The sequence below is a fragment of the Neopelma chrysocephalum genome, unplaced genomic scaffold (genome assembly GCF_003984885.1).
Source record: "Neopelma chrysocephalum unplaced genomic scaffold, ASM398488v2 Primary Assembly neopelma1_70, whole genome shotgun sequence".
NCBI classification, from domain to species: Eukaryota; Metazoa; Chordata; class Aves; order Passeriformes; family Pipridae; genus Neopelma; species Neopelma chrysocephalum.
Window position 1 is genome coordinate 3637630 of NW_020897730.1, and position 26185 is coordinate 3663814.

A 26185-nucleotide genomic window follows, 5' to 3' on the forward strand; every position below is an offset into this window, starting at 1 on the left:
GATGGATTCAAGGGTAAAACCACGTGAGCATATTATTATTTACTTGTTTCCCTGTGTTAGTAAGAAACCTCTCTGTGCTAGACACAAGTGGCAAGATGACCTGTTTGAGGGAGTTAATGGTCTTGGGCAGGTTGTGGAGGTGGGAGTGTTCCCTGGGGAGATGCTGCTGCAGGGGGCAGACCTCAGGTGAGGCTGCACCCAGCAGCTGGGGGCAAAGGAGAAGGTGAGTGAAGGGAAGGAGAAAGAAAAAGCCTAGGTTAGTAGTGGTGTGTTGGTCTGGATTGTATGGAATGGTTACATGTCCCCTTTGTAGAACTGGGAGGTGTTGAAATAACAAGATACTATTATCACAGATATCTGATACTGCCTACAAGAGCATGCAAGGCTAAAGACAGCTAAATGCTTGTGTTTTGCAGAGTAAGGTTTTGAGTGTGACCTTGTTTAGCCTTGTTTGGCTGTATCCTGTGCACCATTAGGGGTATTGCCTTAGGGAGCGAGTAGGAATGGCTGTGTGCTGTGGGGAACCAGGCTACCTGGAGAGGGGGTGCTCTCTGAGCCTCTCACCTGTTGCAGAACAACACAGGCCCGTAGTGAGGGGAGCTCATGCTCCTCCCTATTGCTGAAGAAGAGCCACAAGCACCAAAGCTTTCAGCAGTGGCCACTAACTTTGTGCAACCTATTGTTGGTTTCCTCTAGCTGGAGGCTCCAGGCATCCTGAGCCTCCCGAAATGCTGAGTGCCTGTAAATGCAGTTCTTGCCAACGGGAGTTTCTTGGGAAGTACATGAATTGCTGTAAGTGCTCTAAAAAAACAAACCAGGGGGTCCAAAATTGCAGAATTAAATGATTCTTTGGACTTGTACCAGCTCTGGAGAGATAGGGAAAGCCCTGGAGAAGGTGCAAGAATGCCATAATAGTTTTGCATTCACACAAAGAGTTAAATAACAACATAGTGACCGGTAGACAAAATGAGTGCAGTGAGAGGAAGGATTCCCTGGCTGAGAATAACTAGGATGAGATCCTGTATTCAAAAGCTGGATCCTAATCTATACACGTATGAGCCAGAGTTACATGAGCAATATCCCCAACCCCTCTGAATTTTTTATCTTCAAAAAAATGTTGAAGCCTGATCTTCCCTTTACATGTTGTGAGTCACCAGCCTGGCCAGAGCTGCTGGCAGCGCTCCTTGGCCCCCCAAGGAGATCTTGTGCAAGGCATAGATGCATTTTTTTTCCCTTCTTTCTCCCCCTCAACATCTTAATTCAGTTGCAGGTGTCCCATGTTGCTCTCTTGTCCCAGGCTCCCTCTGTCCTGACACCTAGCTGCTATGAAACAGATGTTGGTGCCATGGGGGTGTTGAAGGGGGCCCTGTGCTTGCCCCTGGCATTACAAGTGCTCACCCTGCCTGACAAGCAAGTGTTGGGAGGGTGCTGGGCGTGGGATTTTGGTTGCAGCAGGATAGTGTTTGGTCACTGGGTAGAGTAGATGACATCTTGTGGTCTCTATTAATATATTCTGGGATTACGGATTATGCCAAGTCACTGCTGTAGGATATTTGGGGATGTATGATGGCAGATGCAGCCCTGTCTTTTATGTCAGGCTGGTGTATGGGTGCAGAAAGTGTGGAGCTGGCACTGCTTTCTTGATAGTCTAATGTGTGCGTGGTATGTGGCTTAATTTTGACCCACATGTATCTTGCATTGATATCCAGCTGTGGCGAAGTGCAGGTCTGTTGTTAGTCCGTGGTGTAGCTCTGTACTAAGTAAATGGCAAAGAAAATATTTTCATCTTTCAGAATATTTCTTTTGGCCTGATTTAGTAAGGGAAAGTATGAACTGACTTTGGAAGTGGATGCCTGTTGGTACGGGTCAGTCCTGCACTCATTGCTGAGACAAGCTCTGTATGTTTAACTTAAATGGCAGCGAGCATCGCGGTGTGAAGGCTCCTGTTATGTTCTGACAAAGAGCTCAAGGGTCATCTATTCTCACGGGTCTCCTTTCCCAGTTCCACACAGTGTATGGCAAGACTGCACATTCCTGGTCTGTGGCCATTCATTAAAATCTGCTTTTGTTCCAAATGTGCTCAGTCCTGTCAAGTTTCATAGTTTGTGCTGAAATTTTTGGCGTTGACCAGATGGGTACAATTCCAGTAGTGAGGTCAGCAGCAAAGCTCACGCATACGCAATAGGAATGAAGTGTCATCAGCAGCTGGGTTGCAAAATGCAGTGAGCTGGGGCACGAGCTGGACTTGCCCCCCGCTGCTGTCATGGCCACTTGCTACTGAAAGCTTCATATGCTACTAAAATATGCCCCCCTTCCCAGGGCTTTGCTTTCTGGCTTTGCTGGAATAAGCTGTGATCGGTTGTTTGTTAGTTTTTTCTTGTTGTTGTTTGTTTGTTTGTTTGTTTGTTTGTTTTTTTTTTTTTTTTTTTTTCTCAGCCTGTTCTGTACTTCCCTCTGATCCCTCTGATGGAAGGTTTTCCTGTTATCCTGCTGCTTAATGAAGAAGCCCCGCTGTTTCTGGAAGATACGTTGAATTGAATTAAATGGGTTAGAAGAGTAAGCTAGAAAAATGTAAATATCCAAGTTTCTGGAATTTTCTTGAAAATATAGTACAGTGAAGCCTGCTTTTCACTTATAGCAACATTGAAATTTCGTCCATTTTCTCCAAAGTTAGTGGGACAGTCAGTTACATGGGAAACCACACAGCTGGGATGTTGCAGGAATAGACCACAGGGATCAGCGAGTCTCTGGTGTGGTAAGAAGATTGTGATTTTGCAGGTAATACAGGATTAACGTTATTCACACTTAATGTATGAGATGATTTGGGACTGGTTTTGGGAGACTTTTTCCCTTCTAATTTCTGTGGCGGCATTCCTGGTTCGTGTTCGGTAAGATGCGGGAGAATATACCAAACACGTGTGTGCCTTCTAGTCCTTAATTCAGATATTTAAGGGTTGTTCTCCCTGAAGGGAATGCTGGGACTCCAGCCCAGGGCTCACAGTACCTTCCTGGTATGGTTTTCATTGCCGTGTTTGCAGCAGACCTTATCGATGGTTATAAGCAGTGTGCGCTGATTTGTGGCTTGATGCTTGCAGCAGCGGCACTTGTTGAAATGATGCTGAAAATATTCCGAAATCCTTCTTTAAAATGATTTCCAAATGTACCCTCTGTGCCTGGTTCAGCAGCCCTCGGCAGTGCAGCTGGGATTTTGGAGTTGTTGGCTTCATTGATGCTCCCTGTGAGGACTCTGAAGTGATTTTTGAAACCAAACAAGGTCTTCACACAAGTTTCGTGTGCCTGCCTGAGAGATGGCCGCTATTGGCTTTGAAACCTACATTTTCCTGGAAGCTGGGTGCCAGACATTGTTTCTAGATAATAAATCCCAGTGGGTGCATAGTTTCCGAGGTCATGCTGTTTATAAGCCCTGTTTATAAGTTTCTCTGCTTCTCTTAACACATGTGGGTAATAGGGATCGCTGTATTCAAATACATTTTGCCCTGGAGCAGAGGTGCTGCCCAGCCTCGTGCCAGGTGTCCCTGAGCTGAGCTAGGCCCACGAGCTCTCTTCTTAGAGAAGCTCCCACTTTTCTTCTGCAGGTGGTACAGGTGGTGGGCTCATGTGGGTGGGGGTGAGCTAGAGGGGAACAGACAGGTGTGCTGTGCCACAGACCTTTGGGGCCAGATATGGTTTGGTGAAGTGGCTCCATACGGATGTGCAAATAGCCAAGTGTTCACAGTAGGACTTCAGTGATTCTCAGTCTGCTCATCTGGAAATTGAATATTCTTATTGAAACGCACAGTTTTGGGCAAGGATTTAAAAATAGATGGCTGTAGTGTATTCTCATATTGCTAGAATTTATTTCTTTTGTGAAGTAGAGTTCCACATCTCTTCTAATGTGCTGTGAAATACTATGCAGGAGAGCTGCGTGTGGGCAAGAGGAGATGAAGTGAAGTGGGTGATGGAGGGCAGGAAACTTCAGGTCCTTTACTGGGGCAAGTTTGATTTCCTGAACCCTGAGGCTTAATTCTGCCATTGTGTAACTTGTGCAGCTCCTCTCAAGTCCATGAGAAATAAGTTTGTGTAAGGTTGCTTTACATAGTCTTTGAGTTGCTGATGTAATATACCTCCACATCATTAAGATATAGCAGTAAACACACAGTGTAGCTATTAATGGAAGTGAAAAAAGTGAGAGCAACAGTACTGGGGTGTTGCTCTCCTTCCAGCTGGCCTCTGAGCACTGCTCTGCAAGGCTTCATAAACATATTACTTGTTTTACTGGGATTTGTTACTGTACCCTCTAACCTTGCATCTTCAATCTACTGATACTTTTGATTTTGGGATCATTGACTCTGTTGCTAAATTAATGTATATTACATACATCTGCTACCACTAGTATACTCATCAGATGCCTTTCCCATATCAGGAATACTGGAAAGTTCTTTCACTAAAGAAAAGTAAGCTCTGGGCAGACTTACACACGTGTGATGGCTTTGAGGTGATCACAGCCACAGTAGTTTTATGACAAACGTTTGCATGTGTTCAGATGTAGTGTGGCTTTAGGTGTTGTTGGTGCTTTCAAAATCAGATCCTCATCCTTCTCGCTGTTCAGATGCATATGTGTGTTGAAAAACGCAGCATACGGTCAGTTGAAAACAATAGTTTTCCAATTTTTAAAAGCATATGGAAAACCTTTTTAAACCAAACACAAGCAAGTTGTAAGCACTCAAACAGCTGTCTAGGCAGAAACCGCTGCAAGACATGTATAGCAGCACTGATACTGCTACTGCACTCTGGTTTCATTAAATATTATGTCAGAAGGAAAAAGTGAAAAGTATTTGAAATTTAAGCCTGAGTCATGTGGGTGCAAACGTCTGAAGTCTTACAGCCCAGTGTTTTGGCACTATATAGCTTCAGGATATCTTTCAAGGCATCAGAGTTTTTGCTATGACTTTACAGCAGTCAGGAATCTTTAAAACAAAGCCCCATGATTCCAGCAGGCTCATCTGGCACCACTTAGCTTGGGCAGTTCCTTTTTTCTACATTATTTATTCTTTGTAGAAAATGAATGGCTCTGCAAAAATGTTAATTTTGGGAAGCATTCTGTGACCAAAAGAAAATCAAAATCAGTGAGTGCCTTGTGGAAAGCCCCCTGGGAACCGATCTTCAGGGTTCGTTTATAGTGTACTACTAGTTTGTGTTTATGAAACTGCCAGCCTGTTTGATGACCAAGACAAAAAAATAAAGCAGTGATTTCCTTGAAGGAAGGCAAACTAAAGCATTCAGTCTAAGTAGTTCAGCATTTTAACTGCATGTTTCATATTTTCTGCATCCCTGGTGTCAGCCAGCAGGACAGTCAGCAGTGGTGTGCCCTGAGCGTTACTGTTTCCTTCCAAGCATGGCTGTGTTCCCAGCAGACAGACCTTTGGCTGGGGATGGGAGGTGTGCTCTGTGCTGAGGTGTTGGGCTGGAATCCTCACCCAGACAGGAGCATGGTGGTGACTTAGTTTGTGACTAGCTCTCTCTGTAGGCAAGGTGAGAGTCTGGCCCAGAGACATGTAAATATGTAGCTGAAAGGTCCCTTTAAGCAATATTTAGTACTTACAATTTTTTTCCCCCACACAGTGCTTTCATGTATGATAATTGAACATACTGACACTTCAAATAGTAGCTGGAAAAGTTACAGGTGATAGTGTTAGTCTTCTGAGATGTTTCTCAGTAAGTGGATCAGAACTCTTAGACCAAAGATTTTAAATGTGAGTGATTGTAAAAGTGTCCTGACAAGACCTAATTTAACTTTTCATGATTTGTTTTTCCTGCTGAAATGCTGAAAATATGGAGTGGTAAATATAAATCTTAGATGCATATTATCTTAAGGAAAAATAAAAAGTTTTGTATTGCTGCTATTTAATATTCTTGTAATGATGGTGCATCAACAAAATTATACACAGCCACAGCATGATTAAGTTGATCTCACTGCACTGACACTTACCTTAGCAGTTTGGGGGTGACTTTTGGAGTGTTGATCTTTCTGAAGAACGTCCATACATGTTTTCATTGGAGAAATAAATGTTCCTCTCACAGCTCAATGGCTGATTTTGCTTCCAGGCAATGTGAACTGCTACATTTCTAACCTGAGTTGTTGATGACGAGTTTTACTGACTGAGCCATGCTGGGAGCACAGTGCTGTTGGGTTTGGGATCTCTGTGCTATAGCACCAGTGCAGTCAGTGTTCTTCCACCATACCCCTTTGTGGCACTGGGCCTGTGTTATGCCAAACAGTTTTCAAATGTCTCCTCATGTGAAAACATTTTCTCCAGATATATTTGATGGGAACTGCCAAGAATACTGAGAGCAGATAGAAAGTTAATTAAGTGTCCTGAAGCTCAGATTTGTGGCCACCTCTTTCTTCTCATTCCAGGTTCCCCTCTGTATTTGAGAGGTGGTTATTCCATATGTCTCATGGGAAGCTTTCAGTATGACCCTGGAATAAGTTTACAAGTATTCAGAGCCTCCATTTAGGGCCAGGCTGTTCCAGAGAGTGTTTTACCTGGTGGACTGTGCTCTTCTGAAAACTCGCCCACTCAATGAGTGCCTGTAGAGGAGAACTGATGTTCAGTCTGGTGAAGTAGCTCCTCTGAAAATCTTGCAGTGGAGTCTGATCCAAACTCCGCTGGGGTCAGTACCAACCTTGAGCCTGATGATTGTAGGGCAGGGCAGCAATCCCATCCTGGGCTGTTACAGGAGATCCACGGTGTTTGTATAGTCTTATTGAAAATGAGTAATTCTCCCCGCTATGGAACTTCTTCCGGAGACTGTCTGCTGGGTGGGAGGCAGGATAAGAGTTTGAGGTTTGTGGGGGATCAAGGGCATGGACCTCCATGATGATGGTGGCAACATCAAATACATCATCTAAGCCTGCAAGTTTCTAGCTCTCCATTCCTTCCCTGAGCCCAGGTGTTGGGAGACAGGAGGGATGATTGGATGCAGCATTTCCTCTCTGAGTGGCTGCAGGGGGAGGCTCTCCGGAGCGAGCACCAGCTTTTCCTGCTGTCAGGATTAATCTGTGCTTTCTGAGCCGATCACAGTGATACTGACCTGAAAATGGTATAGTTTGTTGGAGAGAGAAATCACCCTGCCCTCCAGTCATTCTGGTTAAAAAACAGGCAAACAAAATTTCTGTTATTATTCATCAAAACTGTCCTATCCAAATTAACATGCTGCACTTGGTTTCTAGTGTCATGTTAAAGAATTTTGTCCTTTTTTTTCTCGTATTTCCTTCTGCTGGGGAGAGGAACATGATGAGAAGAGTTGTGTTATGGTGTGATGGTTCTTCTGCTTTCAGCTTTGAGCTGGAGAGCATAAAGACAAGCAGTAAGTGTTAGAAAAAAATACGCGAGACTTCAAAAACAGGGTTTTAATCCTTTTTCCCCTTATTTGAGGCTATTTATTTAACAGAACCTTTTGCTCAATTTTAGCTTTTCCATATGGAATTTATTATATTTTTTCCATTTTTGACCAGAAAAATAGTTTTTGGAACTTAAGCAAACACCAAGCTGCAGCTCCCTGAGCTGCCTGGGTGTCGGGGCATAGCGTGGGCCTCTGCCCCAGCTCACTGCACAGTGTGTCACCAGAAGACGGCAGTGAATTTCATCCATATTTGAGAAAATTGCCAGCTTAAGCACTTTTCTCTTTTCCCTAGTCCATGGGAATTTTCTGTGCCTGACTATAAATTTGAATCAGAAAATGTAGAAGCTTGAATTCTGTCCCAGTGCTTTTAAGAAGGAGCCTGTGCAGCGCAGATCTGCACAGGCTTCAGTTTTCACAGCTGTGCTCTGTTGTTTGGATTAGAATTAGAAGGAAGGATATTTTGAAAATTTTATGTCGGTCCTCTTGATAGTGTGGCTGAAAGGGCCTATTGAGCCTGGTATTGCGTGTTTGAGAAAATCCTGTTAGTAAAGACAGCTTTGGTGCCTCCTGCTAAAATGAACTGCTGGAGAGATGTGCAGTGCTGTTAAAGAGTACTGGGTGCTTGTTTTTCTGGTAGGCAACGAAGAGCCAACCCATCAGTGATTTCTGAGACACTTAACACTCAGTGATCCTCCAGTCAAGGACAAGGCACAGAGGCTGACTATGCTCTGAGCTGGGGTCAGGTTCACCCTTCATGAACTGGGCTGCCCCTGGGAACCGTGGATTTGGGGCCCGGCTTTTTTTTTGCCACCAGCAAAGCTGCCTGTTGGAATATGTAGTTGGGGTGATGGGAGAAGCGGAGTCCTCTCTGCCACGTTCATGTTGATGGAGCACCAGTGCTGAAGTCTGCAGAAGGGATGTTACTTTCTATCAGATTGGATAGTTCACTTTGATAAATGTGTGTTAAATCACTCAGGTTTAGGCATGCAACCTTATCTCTGTGCATAGGGATATGCCTTTGACTTCATTAACTTTTATCTTGCCATTTGAGATGGCAATGTAACTTTTCTGTAGTTTATAAGGAATGTTAGGAAGCATTTGTTTGTGAGTGACTTTTGTTTTGATCTGGTGTTTAGAGGCTCTTTTTTCATTAAAGAGCCTGAAGCTTGTTATTGGGACATGTAACATTTTCAAAGGGCAATGTTTTAATCTTGTAGCTCTAAAATACAGAGTTGGTATGGAAGGACAAGTTGAACAGTTTGAAAGGTTACAGGAGCAAAAGTAGGTTCTCATGTTGCCTCTTCCCACAGATTAGTATTACAATATTCAGTTCTTTCTCTTTCTTGTAGCTTTGAGGTTGTATGTGATTCCTTGTACCTGACAGTCCTGCAGGTACTGGCTCGGTAGCAGGACACTGGGTTCCCAGGACTTACCCCACTGTGATGACTTAGGATTTCGTTTCCTCAACAGCTATCACGCACGAAGTTCAGATCATTTCCTTGGGGCTGTTCAGTGGGAACTGGGGCTGCCTAGTGTAGGAAATAGCCCTGTCAGAAATACCAGACTTGCTGCAGGGTCTGCTGAGGCAAAGGGCAGCCTTTCTGGGCATCGTGGCCAGCCTGGGACCAGTCTCTAAATGAATGAGACCACTGCCTTTCATAATTAAGGGTGATGATAAGCCCTGGCACTTCAGAACAGTAAAAATATTCACTGAAATTCTACTTAGTCACTGCTTAATTGTTCCTTTTGTGAAGCCACTCTCCCCCATCCTGCTCACGTGTAAAACACTGACAAGTTTCAGGCTGCAGAACTGGTGGAGCTCATCTCCCCTAACTTTTGAAGAGATGCTGAACTGCAAGTGTGAGCTGAAATGAGTGATGGCCAGATCTTTGCCTGTAAAGAGACAGCTGCAGCTTAGGGATTTCACCCTTGTGGCCAGACAAGCTCCTACTGGTTTTCTGAGCCTGGGACTGGCCTCTGGCAGGTCAGAGCAGGGTCCAGCTCTGTGAGGCAGTGAGGTCTGTATAGGTGAAGGTATCTACAGGTGTTTACCAGAAAGACAGAATCTAAGGAGGCTTTGGACTAAGTTAAGTGCATTGTAGTGGTGTAGAGCTTTTGGGGGTAGGAGGAGCAGGTCATCAGCTGGGGACCCGAGAGATCCATGAGTAGTCAGGCATGATCTGGGAGCCACATCTGCAGAAACCTTGCACCGAAACAGGTCACTTCTGGTTCATTTAAATTACTTTCAGAGGGCATTTATATTGGGTTTTTTTTCAGTTTTTTTTTTAATTTGTTTATCAGGAGTTATTCATGCTGCTTATTCATGATATTAGAAAAACAGCCAGCTGCAGTGGGCAGCATTGACCAGGGAAATGCCCATATCTTGTTTGTTTTATGTTTACTGCATTGGTTCTGGAAATAACAGCCTGATTTTTCATTCCTGTTATGATCTGAGAGTGTTGTTACGTGGATGTGGAGCTTTCCAAGACAAACAGAGTGAATGTGGTTTGGCATTTAAATCACTAATGTTGTATCAAGCTAGAGAGTTTCAGAAGCATTAATGTCTACAAGAGATGTCATTTTGTTCACCTGGGGATAAACTTTGCCCTTGTCTATATGTGGGTCTTGTTTTTGGTCCAAATTCAGATCTTGAGAACGTTGCTATAAACCTAAGTGCCAGTACTAATGCTAGTGGAGTTACCATGTGTTTCTTTTACTCGGATTGAGTAAAGAAACTTCATGTGTTTTTAAGAGTCCAAGTTTTACCTGATTTTTTTTCTTCTTTCTCCTTTTTTTGAAGAGTAGATACATGAGACAAGATTTAACGTCTAAGAAAGCTGAACTAAACTTTTCTGTATGACTCTTTTTGGAAAGCGTATGTTATTGAAGTCATTCTGGACCGGGCTCTAATGCTGTTTGGATAAGGGGCTGCTCTGTATCCGACAGAGGAACGTCTGTGTCACGCAGTGAGTGCGCCGCCCGCTTGCTTTGGGGTGGGGGGAAAACTGCTTCACAAAGTATTTATGGAAGTGTTAATAAACCTCCCGGTTGCTATATTCCTCCCCTCCTTAAGGCGAAAAAGGGTGTATGGGTCCCTCACAGGAGGGTTGGTGTGGGGCCATGGTGGCAGCCTGGCAATGGGCTCAGAGCATCACCAGCCCTGGTGCCCCATGGTGGCCGCAGCTGCCTCCTGGCACAGTGTGCAGCCACCACACACCCTCAGGGCTTCAGCAAATATTTTCAGTTTTCAGCCCAAAACCTTACTTCTTATTTGTGAATCCAGTCAGTTTCTGCGACCTTTTCTTATTTTCATATTTTCTTGTGAAAGCTTCATATATTTGTTTCTTCAAAGGGTTTAAAATGCCCACTCTGCTTTTAATTTTTTTTTTCAGCATTTCTCAGGAACAGACCAGTGTTTCTTATCCAGCAGTCATGGTCACAGAGCTGAAGTTAGAAAAGCAGTCTCTCTCATCCTGGGAAAAAACCCCATTGTTCCCAACATTTTGTTATTCTCAAATCCATATGTGTATGACAGGAAAGTGCAGTCCTATTCTTCCTCATTTCCCCAAAATCTACCTGGTGATTTTTAATTTTTTTTTTTTTTTTTATTTTTACACAGCTTTCTGGGAGATTTTTAAATCTTTCTTGCCTCCACTGAGCTCTGCGACTCGTTATAAATCTGCATAAAATCAGACTGGAACATTTGCTTTAAAATGACCTAGTCCTTACACTGCCATACAAGTGCCATATGTGACTTCCCATATTGATAGTAAGGAAATGTTGTATATTTGAGGAGATCTAGTTAAGTAAGTCTTTTTCAGTAATTGCATTTGTGCTGCAGAGCTGTTGGGGCAGGGCTGCTTTGGCTGTGCTACACAGTTTCCAGAAAAGTTAGTCTTTATAGCATCCCAGTTAGTAGGTCTTCTCAGGCAGCAGTAGTTTTATTTAAGAGAGAGTTTTTTTATATCCCTTTTATTGGGACTCTCTGCCTAAAGGAGCAGGTAAGGGCTCCCTTTGCAATGCCAGTGGGCTTGACTGGCCAGGGAGGGATCATGACTGTTGGGAGCGCTCCGAGGGAATTGGTGACTGTTTCGCAGCAGGGACAAACTGACACAGCTCAATTTGTCCATCTATTGGAGGTATGGAGGAGTGACTTTTAAGCATATCATCACATCCTTAATGTGATTGGTTTTTCCACTCAGAAGAAGGTGATTGCAGTACCAGCAATGCCAAGGTGACTGAATCCTGTACAGTGGAGAACAGAGGGTGTGATGCTGCCTGCACCAGGGTAACACCACTTGCTTTGCCTGGGTGATTCACAATACTTGATGTTGTTGTTGCACTCTTTGACCCTTCTAATCCTTCCTGACTATGGGTACAAACAGGGTACAGAGATGCTAAAGCCCAGATCTCCAGTGGAGCAGGGAGCTGAGCTGCCAGCGCACACCATCATGGAAAAATGGGATGTAATTTTGTGCTTTGTAAAATTCTCATGTATGTGGTAGTTTGTACAGGTCCAGCCTTCGAACAAGACTTTGGAAGAGAGTTTGGAGACAGGTGTCTGCCTGAGGCTGCCATGACACTCAGTGCCTGCCTTGGTCGATCTGACTGGGAGCTGGCAGGCTCCATAGTGAGAGTTTGTGCCATAAATGCTGTGCAGTGACTTGCTGCTGGGGCTGCTTATCCCACGTGGTGTTTTCTGCACCGTGCATACAGATCCAGAGCTTGCTTTAGGAAATACTTAATGCTGTTCTGCTTTGTACACCTGGAGGTCAAAAGGGAATGTGGTTTTTCTAGCTAATCATCGTCTCTTGCCAGCTAATTGTAAGTAAAATAAAGCAAAGGAAAAGCATGTGGAGTCTGGCCAGCGCTTACTAACGTCTGAACCAACTAGTCTAATGTGGTGTTATTTTTCTGACTTGATTTTACTGACCTTCTGTGGGAATTTGAAGTTTTATCCTGAAAATCTCAACTTTTACTGTGTAGTTGTTGTTCTTTGTGCTTTCTTTAGATTTTTTGTTTGTTTGTTTTTCTTTTTCCTAGTGGGTCAATATAAGGAATTACTTTGAACAGTGGGTGTGAGATGGCTGAAAGAAAAACAGAAAGGTTTTTGCTACCAGCACTTACATTATAGATACTCCATGGAAGTTAACAGTGAAGGGTCTAATGGGTAGGATGCTCACTTACAGGGGTCGTATTTACAAAGATCTGGAATATATATCTTCCTGGAGGGTTGTGTCCTTCTTCTTTGGACCTGACACAGGATCAGCCGGACACTTTGGATGGTGGGGAGGCTGCCCACTCCCTGCTGGGCGAGTGAGCTGTTTCTTGGTTTTCTCCCTTGACTGCTTTGCCCTCTTCTCCCAGATCTGCCAGACCTAGGATGCTGTGTGTCTGTTTGCTGAGACACTGTATGGACAAAGGCTGAGTCCTCACCTGAGGAGCTGAAGAGTTACAGTGGGGAGCAAGATGATTTTGGTTTCAAATGTCCATGATTCAATTAATATCTTGTTAATCCTGTGTTAACGCTTAACAGCATGTGGTTACTAGTATAAATATTTGTTCTTGGTATGTAGCTACAGATATGTGGTAGGATTAATGCTAAATTGTTAACAGTTAATACCCAGTTTAAGTAAAATCAGTTTTTCAGACTGCTTTCCTTTGGTTTCTTTTTTTTTTTTTTAAATTTGGCAAGAGTATTCACAAATAGGGTTCAGATGGCCAGAGCCTCCAGAATCTCATTATCTTAATTGAAAAATGTCACCCCTTGACATTAATAAATGATTTAGCTAGTACATGATTTAGTCGTTGGGGAGAAATGGAATTGACTGTTACAACCATCCTTCACTTCTAGATGCTAATGATAAACTACAGCCCACAGTTTTAAAAATTAATAGCTCTGGGTTTAGAACAATATTTTTGTATATTAGAACATCTCAATTCCATTATATTTGATAACATTTTATTCTGGAATACTTTCACTTATAAAAAACTGGAAGGTGCTCAAAGGACATCCTCTAATGTTTCTCTTCAACTTTTTACAGCCTCCAGATGTGTTACCAGTGCTCTGCCTCTTCTTTTTCAAGAAAATCACATTGTTTTGTTTCGTTTGACCATTCCTTACTGGAGGAAATAAGTTGTTTAGACAATGTGTGGGGATTTAGCTGTGTAATGAACTACCACAGTAAACAAGTAATTAATTCTCATTGAAACGTAGACTGTGCTCTGTGCATGGATTTTATGGCGTCTTCTGGAAAGCAAAAATATTTTTCTGTCTAAAAAGCATTTCCTACCCAGTGACTAGCTGTAAAAGAAACAGCTTGAAAATGTTTCCTGGCCAAAGGAAGGGATCGGTACATCCCTTCAGTTTGCCTTTGTGGTTAACATCACTGTGTGTTTTTCTAACCCTTCTTTTTCTCAGTTTTATGTACCTGGTGTTAATAAATATAGGTACAGAAATAACAGCCTGCCTGAGCCAACTGATTTGATCTTTTCATTTGCTAATGCTGATGCTGGGGTTTTGCAAAGGATAATCTCAGGATTCAGGCTTGGCTTTGCTCCTGTTTGAAATCACTGTTAAAATACAACTTTGCTGCTGGATCAGGGGCCTGTGGATTGTGCCTTGTTTTTTTTCCTTTTTCTTTTTAAAGAACTAGATCAGTGGGCAAAATACAGCATTACTGCATTGAAGGAGACAAGTGGTAGGACAGTGTGGCTGCCGGAGCCCCGTGCGTGGGATGTGCCCTGCACATGGTTGTGCAAATGCAAGCTGGAATTTATGGTGAGGCGTGTTTCGGAGCACGGCCAGTGACAGATGGGTTTTGATAACCAGCTTTTGCCTTTAGAAACAAAAGTATAGTGTTTATTTCGGCTTCTAAACCAGGTTAGTGAAGAGCTGTTAGCAGTACCAGGTGCTGTGCAGCTGTTGGTTTGCAGAGCTTGATGTTTTTGATGCTGTTACTGGTCAGCAAAGGAAAGTTGGAGTTGGAGATATTGATATTTCCAGAAAATAGGTAATCAAAGGTGGCAAACGTGTGTCATCAGGATTTCTGCTCAGCCTCCCTGTTAATTCAGGTTTTTTGATGTTGGCTTCTGGCTTTGCCTCTTGCAGTTCTCCGTGGGTCAGCATAGTGGATTTGACACTGTGTGGGCAGAATTTCACTGGCATCAGTCCCTCTTAGCAATCTGCCCTGCAAGCTCTCTGAGCTACCCTAACTCAGGAGGATGAAATTATTCCAGATTGTGAGGACCCTGTTCCCTCTGAGTTTTTATTACTTAGCTGTTTCCATTCCTGCCATTTCCTGGCACCACTCAGCAAAGTTGTGTGGTGCATGTTTCCTAACGGGGGGGTGGTGACTCTGCAGCATGGACATTTCCTTGGGTGACCTGACACTAAGGTTTCAGTGTCATTTATTTGGCTGTTGTATCATACTGCAAATGACTGCTTAACTTGTCTGGTTTCCTTGCTGATTCCCGGCAGAGCTGTTTGCCTTCTTTCAAATCATGCATCACTTTAGCCTGACCCCCATAGTCTGGGATTTCTGCAGTGCCTCATTTTCTATAGACATGTGATTACATGTGATTTTCTGTCTTAAATGGTTGTTACTTTTTTAAAGTTGGCTTTAATCTGTTACTGTTGCAGACAACATCTAAAACTGTGATTGAGATGCTCAGAAAACCTGGAGTCAAATGAGAAGATTCCTAAATTTATTCACCCTTTGAACTCTTTCACCTGTGATGGTTTCCACACTGATGGTTACAACTTTGGGAGACCAGGGGTGAAAGCTAGAGCTGTTAGGGATGGTGAGCTCTGTGATAGCAAAAGCCAGGTTAGAATACCCCAGTGGTTTTTTGGTAGCTGTGTTCTCTGGCAGAAATAGGTTTGAAATGTTTTCAAAGGCTGGGTACAGAGTAAGACCCATAAATAGATCCTGTAAACATGCTCTCCTGAGTTGCAGAACAGCCCTCAGTAGTCAAACCTAAAGACCACAAGCTATTCATGCTTGTATATATTCATATGTGAGTGTACTGCCATGAAATTGTCACAAAACTGGAACTTAGGCAGGCTGAAATGGAAAAGCCATGCCAGTGGAAATAATAAAAAGTGCTGCAGTGTTATTGCTATGAAAGTCTGCCTTTATTTACAATAACAAAAGTCTAATTTCTACAAAACTTCAGTCACATGCATATTTTTATGTCCTGTGAGCAGCCCCTGGTGCCCACAGGCCTGTGCTCTGTAAATAAGGGACTGAGGCCTTGCTGAGTATTCAGCATTTCAATGCTCATGTATCTTTTCCGGAATTGAAAACATCTTTTATTCCCCGGGCTGAGCTGGCAGCCTGCACAGAAGGCAGTCTGCTTTATGTTTATCAATCCAGGGAGAAGTCCAGCTCTTGTGAGTGTATTTCTCATCTGCCAAGAGCATCAACAGAAACGTAACTATCTTCCACTCTCTTTTTTTTTTTAATTACTTAAATATGGCCATTCAGGGAGGCGTTTAATTCTTTAAATATGGCAAGCAAGGCATTAGTGAATTAAGGGTAGAGGTTTAATCTCACAAGATTTCCACAGCTCTGCTGGTGGCTGGCCATTGGCGATGGCTGGGTGCTGTGTGATGATGTGTGATCTGTCCTGGGGGGTGCTGTGGGAGCATCCTCCCTTTTGTACACCAGCCCTGAGCAGGGAATCCCATCTTGCCATGTCCTCCATGCCCCTCAGTACAGGGGGATGCTATCTTCATGGCAGACCCTTTTGAGGATTTACCTGTGGACCGTGTTTTTTTGGGGACAGCCTAATTTAAACTATTGCCCTGTGTTGAATATATGGAGCATATTCAAAGGGAACAAGAAGCCTGGTCCTGTTGTATTCATTAAGCTATTCCATTCATTTTAATTACTCTAATTTAAGTTGTGATGTAGGTATTTTGGGGCCTGGCTGAAATCCTCTGATCCAAGGCTGTAAACAAACCCCTGGCAGTGAAAGAAAGCCAAAGGACTTTAGAAGGGTCTTTTCAGTGATTCTAGTGCCCATGTGTGGAGGGATGGGGATGTGTAAAAGGTTTCCCAAGTAGCTGAGGAAATTATAAAAACCTGTAATGGTGTGTTTTACCATCAGAGTTTCTTAGGTATTAGAGTTTTTTAGTTATTAGAGTTCTAGCAAGAAAATTTCTTGCATAAATTGTGGCAGCCTATTTCACTAACTGACCAACAGGTTTGTTACTGTATGAACTTGATAATTAGTTTGTAATCCGTGCATAGGCATTTCATCCTGGTGGTTTTCTTGCAGAGAATAATTTGCCTTTTATTTGTTCAGAGTGGTTTTTTTAGTGAAAACAGAACTCCCATTCATGATGGGCACAGCAAATGTAGTAAAACACTATCATAGCTGGGATTTGTTGTACGCTATGGATTTATGTCAAGAATGTTAATGATTTGTTTATGAATAAGTGAGCCTGTAGTATTGTGAAACAGTATCTGGCAGGGTTGCTGAATGGACATTTTGAGAGCAGAGGATTCTTGAATTGAGTAAGCTGTAAATATTTGTGTGTCTCAAACTAGTCATAAGTAAGCTTATGTATCTTAAACAGAAGTGTTTATTTAATGCCTTATCATCATCTACAGTGCTCATCTGGCATATATGTGTGGGACACTTGATAACAAGCAAAGAGGTTGTTAAGTATTTTTTAAGGGCAGTTAATCTCCTTCTAGTGGGCTTCAGTTTAAAAATAAGGTTTTCTTCCGGAAAGCAACTCAAATCCTTAAGCAGAGCAGTGAGATGTTTGCAGAGTCAGTGTGGATCAGGAAGGTACAGGTTTTGCAGTTTCTCACTTGGGGGTAGCACCTAGTTTAGCAAAGCCACTTGAGTTTCCTGATAAAGTTATCATGTGGATGCCAATATGTCGTATGGTCCCAAACACACACTTTCTTGATGAGGACTTGGGAAGGGTTTACAGCTTTCTTCTGATCCCTATTTTCTTGGAAGAATACCTTCCAGTGGGTATGGGAGGTAGTTCATTCCCATCTTATATGAGACCAAAGACTGATAGACATTTCCTATCTGTCGGGGAGTATTTGTGAGAATCGAAACACAGTCCCTCAAAAGAATAATTTGGGGGCTAAATTGAACCTCATCCCAGGTAATTCCTTGCATTGCCTGTTGAAATTTGCATTGTGAAGGTGTCAGATCTAATCACTGGTCTGTCAAATCAACTAACCAACAACCGATATCCAACAGCATAAACTGAGAGTTCTATCACTGTCCTTAGTCAAACTAATGTGTGACTTTTCATGCTAAAGTTTAAAAAAATTGATTGCAATATTTATCTTCTCTCCAGTCATCCTTCCTGTAATGAGCTTTGTAGCTGGTTATATGGGTGCAAATGCTTAACCTGAAGAACGAGTTGTCACTCGAGTAGGATTCGTGCATTTTTAAATGTGGCTAAGCCTCTTGAAAAACTGCAGGTAGAAGATGATGCTGTAGCAAGAAGCTTTGCTGTGTGACTTCATGCACCATGGGCATGGGCAGCTGAGCACAAAGCAGAGGGACTTCAGAGCTGGATTCAGAAGTGTCAAAGGTGGTTGGTGTTGTGCATCCAGGGTGCTGTGTAGAGCGTGACTAAACTCTGCCTGATAAATTATGGCATTTCTTGAAATAGTGCCTTGTACTTTTTAATGAGCTGGGCTATCAGCTCTGCATCAGTGGATGGTTAAAATGAGGCAAGAATTGCTTTAGCATTAAAACCATGCCTGGAGGACTTTCCTGAGAAATTGCTTATGATTATTAAGTGAATATAATACAGTAAGACAACCTTACTTCTTTGCTGTGCTTTTTTTTCATACTGAGTGCAGTTTTGGAAGTTGAAACATGTACAGATGGAAAGTAATGTTTAAATGGGAATGGCTTTGGAAGGTGTGCCGTGCTCTCTCCCTTTGAACGTGGATAGGGACGAGAGGTAAGTCACAATTTATTGAGATACAACTTTTATAGAAGAATTGGATTTCCTCTAAATATGGTTTGATTGTGTGCCAAACAGAAAAGAGGCTGAAGCCAGAGCACTTCGTATGCTGAACTGGAGAAGAATATCTTCCAAACTGAATGGGCTAGGCCAAAATGAACCTTATGATGCTTGTTCCTTCTGCCGTGCATGCACACTTATAGCTAAATAAATAGAAAGATACCCACCCTCTGTGACAATTGATGATGAAACAGCTGTGGGAGACAGTCGGGCCAGCTACTACCCAACCTACTACAGGGCAGAAACACTCTGGGAGTGTTTTATGCAGCCTGGGGCAGGTGGCATAGGTTGCCATAGGTAGCTCTGCCAAGTTAACACTGAGAGTTACCCCTGTGTCCTGTGTACCTTATTTCTTCAATGGTGTGCATGTTCCTGCCACTGTTTTCACAATTACCTCCTGTTTCTTTCCCCGAATTGTCTCAGAGAAGGTATTGCAGCAAATGAATAGCCCACAAGCTGCATGTTACTCCAACATAGCAGCACACATTCAGGGAGGAAGGTAAAGAGGGAAACTCAGTGGAAGCTGATGAACTAATTTGTTCTCTAGATAGATGCTTGCACCCTTTTTCCACTCAGATACACACTGCACCATTAAACACTATTAAATATTGGCAGCTTCACACTAAACTGCATTTGTGATTTGTCTACTGTGTAATCAGAAAAGGCAATCCCAAATCTGCCTCAGGAATGGCTTTACTCTGCCAGGTTAGGAACATCAGTGATAGCCACCAGAGCCTTTTAATTTCTGACTATAATGGTGATAAAACATGAAAGTGAAGTGCTCATGTCATAGAGCATGAGTTGGAACTAATCACCTTCCTACAGATGCTACAGGGAAAATGGATCATAGCACATAGCCCTGTTTCGTGTGCTGGCTGAAGCTGTTTCCCTTTAATCTTTATACCTTTATATATCTTTATATTGCAGTAATGGAGTACTGTGTGGAATATCACGGTTTTCAAATTATTTCTAACCTATATTTCTACAAATTAATTCTTTTAAAAATCCTGTGTTTAAGCAGCTGCCCTTGTCATACATTTTTTCATTGTGCCACAGTAAAAACCCATAGTCATCCTGTGTGGATAACTACTGCATACATTCCCCTGGCTTGAATGAGAGAAAGTGTTGGTAGTTTGTGTTCCTGTTTCTTCAGGGAGTCACTGTAGCTCTTCAACCTCTGATTTTCTCTGCTGTGCTGTGGATGACACTGAGATGTATGTGATACCCAGCAGTGCTTAAGGATGAGGAGAAAGCAGAACTGAGAACACTTCAGTTATGGCGGTTGTTGGATTGTACCCAGGAGGGAACTGGCTTTGTTGCATGATCAAAGGTCCCCTTCGCTCATCAGCTACTGGGAATGGAGCAGACAGATGTTTATCTAGCCCATTGTCTTGTAAAACTGTAGAATTGGCTTGTGCAAATAGCTGTCCATGCAAAACTTGACTCTTGTTGTTTCAGAGGCTTTTCTAGTGTCATCTGAAAATCTGTTCCAGCCAGAGAACCTGGAATCCAAAACTGAAAAAAAATCAAACAAGGATACCTTCTACTCCTAAAGCCATCTAACACTAAAAATAGTATAGTTGGATGAAAGGTTGGTCTGTTGGAGGGGAGCTAGCGGTGATTAATTGATGTGGAGTTAGTCTCTTCTGAAAATCTGTAACTTCAGTTAACAACTTGCCCAAAAATTTCCACTTTTGAGGTTGTCTGTTTCAAGCTTCGCATCTGGACTGAAATGACATACTTTTTTAAAACAAAAATATTTTTGTTGTGGTGGTCTCCCAAGTAACTTACCAACAGTACAAACATTTTTACAGACTTTGCTTTAAATAATGGTAATGCTTGGAAAGTAGGAAAGCAGCCCTCTGTCATCTAGCTCAGAATTACCACTCAGCAAGAGAAATACTCATTTTGAGTGTTCCGCTCTGACCACTCTCTGACTTCCCAAGTGGAGACCTAGAGGCAAAACATTATTTTGTGCCCGCATGGAACATTTTGTGCTGAACGTTCGTGATTAGGGTGTAGGCAGAGCAGCTTTGCAGGGGGCAGTCTTCAGGATCTCAGCAGCTGAAATGGCAGCTCTGATGGAAGTGAGTGGTGATGAGACAGAAGTCTGGTGAAGCTGTCATCCTGTTGTGCCCTGTTTGCTGTGTTGCTTCACTGATGGATGTACTCCACTGTGGTTCCCTTCTGATGATGGTGCTCTGTCAGGGTAGTTGGTCTTGATGATCCCAGCCATGGGTTGGTGTTCACTTTAATTGCCTTTTAAATGATCCTTGCTTTCCAAAGGTAAGAAACCACAGTAAATATCTGGAGCTAGAGAGTTACTTTTCCTAAAAGGATTTGTGGAAGAGACCAGGAAACTTGACAGATTTCCTTGAAAAGTCTTCTGTGGATTCATCTTTCGTTGCAGAATTGGGGCTGACCCTTACAGAAGTGGCATTGGAGACTTGTATTGAATCCCTGTATGCATGCATCCATCTGCCTCACATTTACAGTTTATCTGGTTATTAATATACCAGAAAATGTTCAGAATTGGGCTATTTTTCTTTTTCTTTTGGCCAGATTACCATCCTTGACATCACTTAGTGTGGCTTGGAGATATTTTGAAAGAACTCTATGGCCATTATATATGCAAATACCTTAGATAAGCAGAGGTGAGAAACCATTGGCAGAGCTGCAGCATGAAGAATTTAGAGTATAAAAAAAATGAATTATAAGATTGATGACCTTTGTGCTTAGTGATCAGAATGCAAATAACAAGAGCTGCAAATCTGGGCAGAAAGGCATGCTATAAAAAGCATTATTGCAAGATTAAGCTGTGGAAGACACATTTTTTCATGGTAATCTACTGAATTTATTTTGACAATTATTTATTGGTGGTGGCGGTTATGAAAGTGGAATTTTTAGCAGTCTTGGTATAATTATAGAGGACTGAATTTGTAAAGCTGCTCAAACATTTTGTATCAGGGTTGAGTATTTTTTTCAGCCAAATACGTGCCTTTTTTTTATTAAATGAAATATTTGTCTTGATACTTTTTTCCCCCGGTGGAATGACTAATATGTATTCACAGGATTCAATACTTTAATATTTTATCAGAGGCCCCTGAATTCTTTCACTCCCTTCTCTTTCAGGGTAAATAATTTAGATTTCAGATGCATTAAGTTTGATAAAAACCACCTTGTTAATGTCTCCTGTAGAATTACAGCTCTGTGTGCTTAGAGGGTTTCTGGAATGACTGCATCAGTAATGCTTCTAAGTTAAATTGAATGGGGCAAATGAAGAAGACGGTGGGGGAATGCTGGGCAGGCAGTTAATTTATTTTAATTTTGTTGGTTCTTTCACATCTGTTTAACTAGCTGCCTGACACAGGTACACAGGAGACCATAAATGTAATGGGTATTCAGAACACTTCCATCATGTTGTATTACAGGAATATATATTAGATCTGCATCTAGAGAAGCTCAGGGCTTTAACAACCCATGTCCTTTTCCCTGGATCTTGATGTTCTGTATTATTTCTTTTCCCCTAAGTCTGAAACATGTTAAAATATTACTTGCAATAATTGACAGGGTTTGCATGAACAAACATTTATTAATAATAACCCCCCCAAACAACCCTCTCATCTACATTCCTTTTTCTTTTGCAAGTTCATTTCTTGAAGTTGAGCCCAAACTTGAAAATACAGAATTGATTAGTTTTTCTTTGATGTAAAATTATTTAAGTTCTAAATTGGCTGAGAATAGATGGTGTTTGTGGTGGTCAGCAATCAATGGAGGAGGGAAGAAAGTTGAGACTACTGAGAGTAAGGGTGTTCCTCTTTGTTGCTGTGTGGAATTCTTTATTTTCTAGTTTTTTTATGTGTGGAAACTTGCAAGTGGTTGCTATATTGACCAGCATTTGGAGCAGATTGGACAAAAGCAAGAGTATAATTACTGGAAACGGAGAAAGTAGCTTTCACAATGTAAAGATGTTGAACGATGTTCCTTGTAGAGGTAAAGTCTTCCTGTTCTGCTGGTCTTGCTGGAACAGAACATTTGGATAGTTTTGAACTCCTTTGTTTCCTTTAGTTAAACAATTTAATATTTCCATAATTCAGTGCACCTTATTTCATTGGCAATGTTGAATTATAGGACTGACATAGCACTGTAAGTAGTAGTGGCAAGTCTTCATGTAGGTGCATGTGGTAGCACATGTAAAGCAGCAGTAAAGACGAGGATAGTTCTGTTCCTGTTGAACTTCAGATTGTATTGCCAGACATTTCTGTGGAAGCAGGGTTGTTTTGTTCATGGCATATGAGATTCCTAAAGACTGGGATTTGGTTATGAATGAGCATGTGTTTCCAGAATGGAATTACTTGGAATGAGTTTGTTTAATCGATTGTGGATTCCTCCAGAGTGACGCTGCAGCGCCTGTGTGAGGAGTTAGCTCTTTTTAATTGGTCCCATATGTACTGGCAGATAGTATATTAACCATGCCTTGGGGGAATGAGGGCATCTGGTTGAATATCATAGTGCATATTTTATTTCTTTTCTGGAGGGATTTGTTTTTTTTTCCTAGGGTTTTTTTCCCCTCTTTGTTCTAAGAACTGTGGATATGTACGTATATGTATAATCACCAGCATTTTGGAACTTAATACTCAGCTGAGGGATTAGTTAAGCTTCTGCAAAATTATCTGAACTTTGCTGACAAGTAAAGAAGAAGAAACTGAGGTTTTATAGAGAAGCTGGAGTTTCTGAGTATCTCTGGGTTTGAGCACTTAAATTGCAAGAACTCAGAAGCTTAATCTCCCTCCTGTCAACCTCTAAGGACTTGTCCTTTGAAAACCAGAAAAATGGAAGCATCACAAAAGATTAATTACTTTTGGAAAAACCTTGAAAACACCATGCGGATTTAACCTTTATATCTGGAGGATGTGAATGTTGGAGGGCTGTCCTACCTGTGGATGCTTTATGTTGGCCCCAGCAAAGGGGAACCCTATACTTGGCCATTTTACTTGAGTCCCTCTGAACTGGAAAAAGCAGAGTAATTTTGCATCTGGCTGTTAGGGCTCAGCTTAACCAGTAAGGTAGCTGCAACAGAAAAAGGAATGTAAATGAGTCGGTTTGATTTTCTTTTGTAAAGGTTTCTTGGTGCAAATCCTGTCAATTATCCAAATCTAAAGCTCTGCTGAATTAATGAGACACTTTGTAGAAAGGTATTTTTGATCACTTTCTGTAGACTCCCTTATTTCTGATGTAGGCTCTCTAGTGTGCTACTTTTATTCATGGCTTAAAGAATTGGGAGGACTTACTATGTGAAGTTGCCCCGGGGATAGTGGTTATGCATTTGCACTACAGTGGGACCCAATTTTGGTCTATATTCTGCATTATCTGCTGAAAGGTTTGTATAGCTACAAATCCTGGCAGAGTTTCCCCACGATGAATAATTTGCTAGTGGAGGCAGAAATGGAGTAATATTACAGGAGGTGAAATGCCTGTGAGTGTAGTTAGGGCTGGGGAAGTGTCCTTGGGAAGGTGTATGGGACAGAACCAGACATGGTTCACCTGGGAATGCTGTGGGGCATGTACTGATAGTGCTTATGGACATGTGTGGAGGGAGGGAACACTAAAGCCACCAGGATTCTTTCTTCACACCCTGCAAGGTTTGAGAGGATACACCTTCATGAAGGCTTTCCGAAAAGGCTGACCTGCTGAAGATGCAGGTCTGTTCATTTGGAAAGGGCTTTTGTCCATGGGAGATAGGAGGACCCCCTCTCAGAGACCCTCAGGAGTGCCAGGCTTACATCTTGGGGGTGGTTCCAACTTGGAAAAGACAGTGATGTAAATTAGCATCAGAGGACTCAGTGATAAAATGAACAGCTTTAGAGGAAGGAGTGGATTCTCATTATTTTGTAGCTGTAAATACAATAATTCATTAGACCAGAAGTTTATCTGGTTTATGTTTAAGCAACACATATCACTCTTTTGTTAAGAATTTGTACCCTTCTTTCTCCATAGTATTAGACACACTGTTACCTCTAGCAAAGTATTAGGGCAGATTCCCTGTTTGCAGCAGGTACCTTTGTCATCGAGTTCCTTTCCCTGTCTCAGAAAATAAGTCTTAGCAAGGCAAGAAACAGGTCACTGAAGTACATAACTGCTTACCAAGTTATTGATTTATTGCAAAAAATTAAGAAGTGTGACAGAGTGAAATGCTGGTTTTGAAAAGGCTGTATTGGGGAATGCAGTGGCTGTCTGGCAGGTATTGTTTGAGATGGGGTTGCTCTGCCAGGCACAGAGTGAGGAGAAAGAACTTTTTAAAGCATCCTCTGACACAGAAATTATTGGAACGCCTCCAAGAGCAAATTGAAAAAGCAACAGCCGCCTTCATGCTGCAGGATTCCATTGTTTTAATATTGGGCCAACTATACCAAATAATACATCTACTGGAAACTCATGTTAGGAGAAAAATATGTTGGAAAGCAGCTAAGGGGTCAGCTCAAAATCAAAGTGAATGAACTTGACATATCTATGCTGCTGCATGTTCTATTTTGTTCTTTCTCTTCTTGTCATCTCCTATTTCTTAATTTATTTCCACTCTTCCTCTTTTTTTAAAACCATTTGTCTTGTCTTGGACTTGTATTTTGACTGCCATTTGTCCTGAAAAATGCTGGAGCTGATAAATACCTCTGCTTGCACTGAGAAGTTCTGGCATACTGGTATCTTTGAAATTGTAATCTGGTTTAAAATTCCAGTCTTGCGCACAGATACGGTGCTTTTGGGGAGGTACTTCTGCTCTGGTGATGAGATGATGAACAGCAGATAATGGGAATGACTTTCCCTCAGTGCCACATAACGGAGATGTACTTCCAAGACTGGTTTTGTTTGCTGGACTTCTGCACACATTTTGAAATCAACATCATCAAGAATGGGATGGAAGGAAAATGCAGACTTGTTACGCAAGTGTAAATGTTATTTACAATGATTGCATTTAATAAAATATGTAACAAAGTTATGTTAATTGGGTTTGTTTGTTACAAGAATTAGTTCAGTTGTGACAAAGTTATTAAAATTTGAGAATTAACAATGATTTCTATAGCCAAAATAGTGGTAGCTGATGTCTTAGGAACGTCTTATTTTATTTTCATGATTATGAGTGTCTTTGACTCCTTCCTCGGCTGTGAATCTCTATAGTGGGACTTCAGGTTTTGAGCAATTCTGGCTAAACTAGAAACTTAGTCTCAGAATATCCTCTATATTTAGGTTTGTTTAGGTCAGGATTTAGTTTGACTAAGTATAGAGAGATGTTAGAGGATCAATCATGAAATTCTCATCTGGCTCTGAAGTTCCCTGCAGTTTGGAGGGTGTTTGTATCTGGGATTGTGTTTTGTTTGGGCAGCGATCCTGCTGATTGGAATCGCATGAGCTTGGCAACAGAATGAAGGCATCCAGCCAGAGCAAACTCAAAGTACACGGGGTCTGAGAACAAAACGTTTCACATGAATTAAATCGTGAGGAAACAGACATTCTTTAAACTTGTAAGAAAACAAGGCAATGTGAGCACCGTCACACAGGCAGCTATTGATAGGGGAGTGCAGGTTTTATTTATGAAATCTTGATAGTTGTGCGCCTATGAGATATGTCTTATCACTGTAGGAAGAAGAATATTCCCTAACAAACTGGTATTAGAGTAAGGTGGAATAACTCTCGGTGCTTGCATGCAAAGATTCAGTAACATCTTTGCTGAAAGGCCTTTTGACACTCAGCTGATCTTGTATTTCTCTG

At 42.0% G+C, this 26185-nt stretch overlaps 1 protein-coding gene across 3 annotated transcripts in view; it reads left to right on the top strand.

The window, feature by feature from the left end:
- Positions 1 to 203: 203 nt before the first annotated feature.
- The window catches only part of PID1 (phosphotyrosine interaction domain containing 1), an 85949-nt gene continuing 59967 nt past the window's right edge, over positions 204 to 26185 (top strand). Inside the window, exon 1 of one of the 3 annotated variants that reach the window (XM_027686236.1) lies at positions 204 to 223. Coding sequence is in view for 1 of the 3 variants with exons in the window: in XM_027686233.1 (XP_027542034.1) it covers positions 25345 to 25365 (21 nt within the window). In the remaining 2 variants the exon portion in view is untranslated. Of the gene's footprint in view, positions 224 to 10286; positions 10374 to 25344; positions 25366 to 26185 lie in introns of those variants that run through there. The other 2 variants (XM_027686234.1, XM_027686233.1) reach the window with 2 other exon arrangements.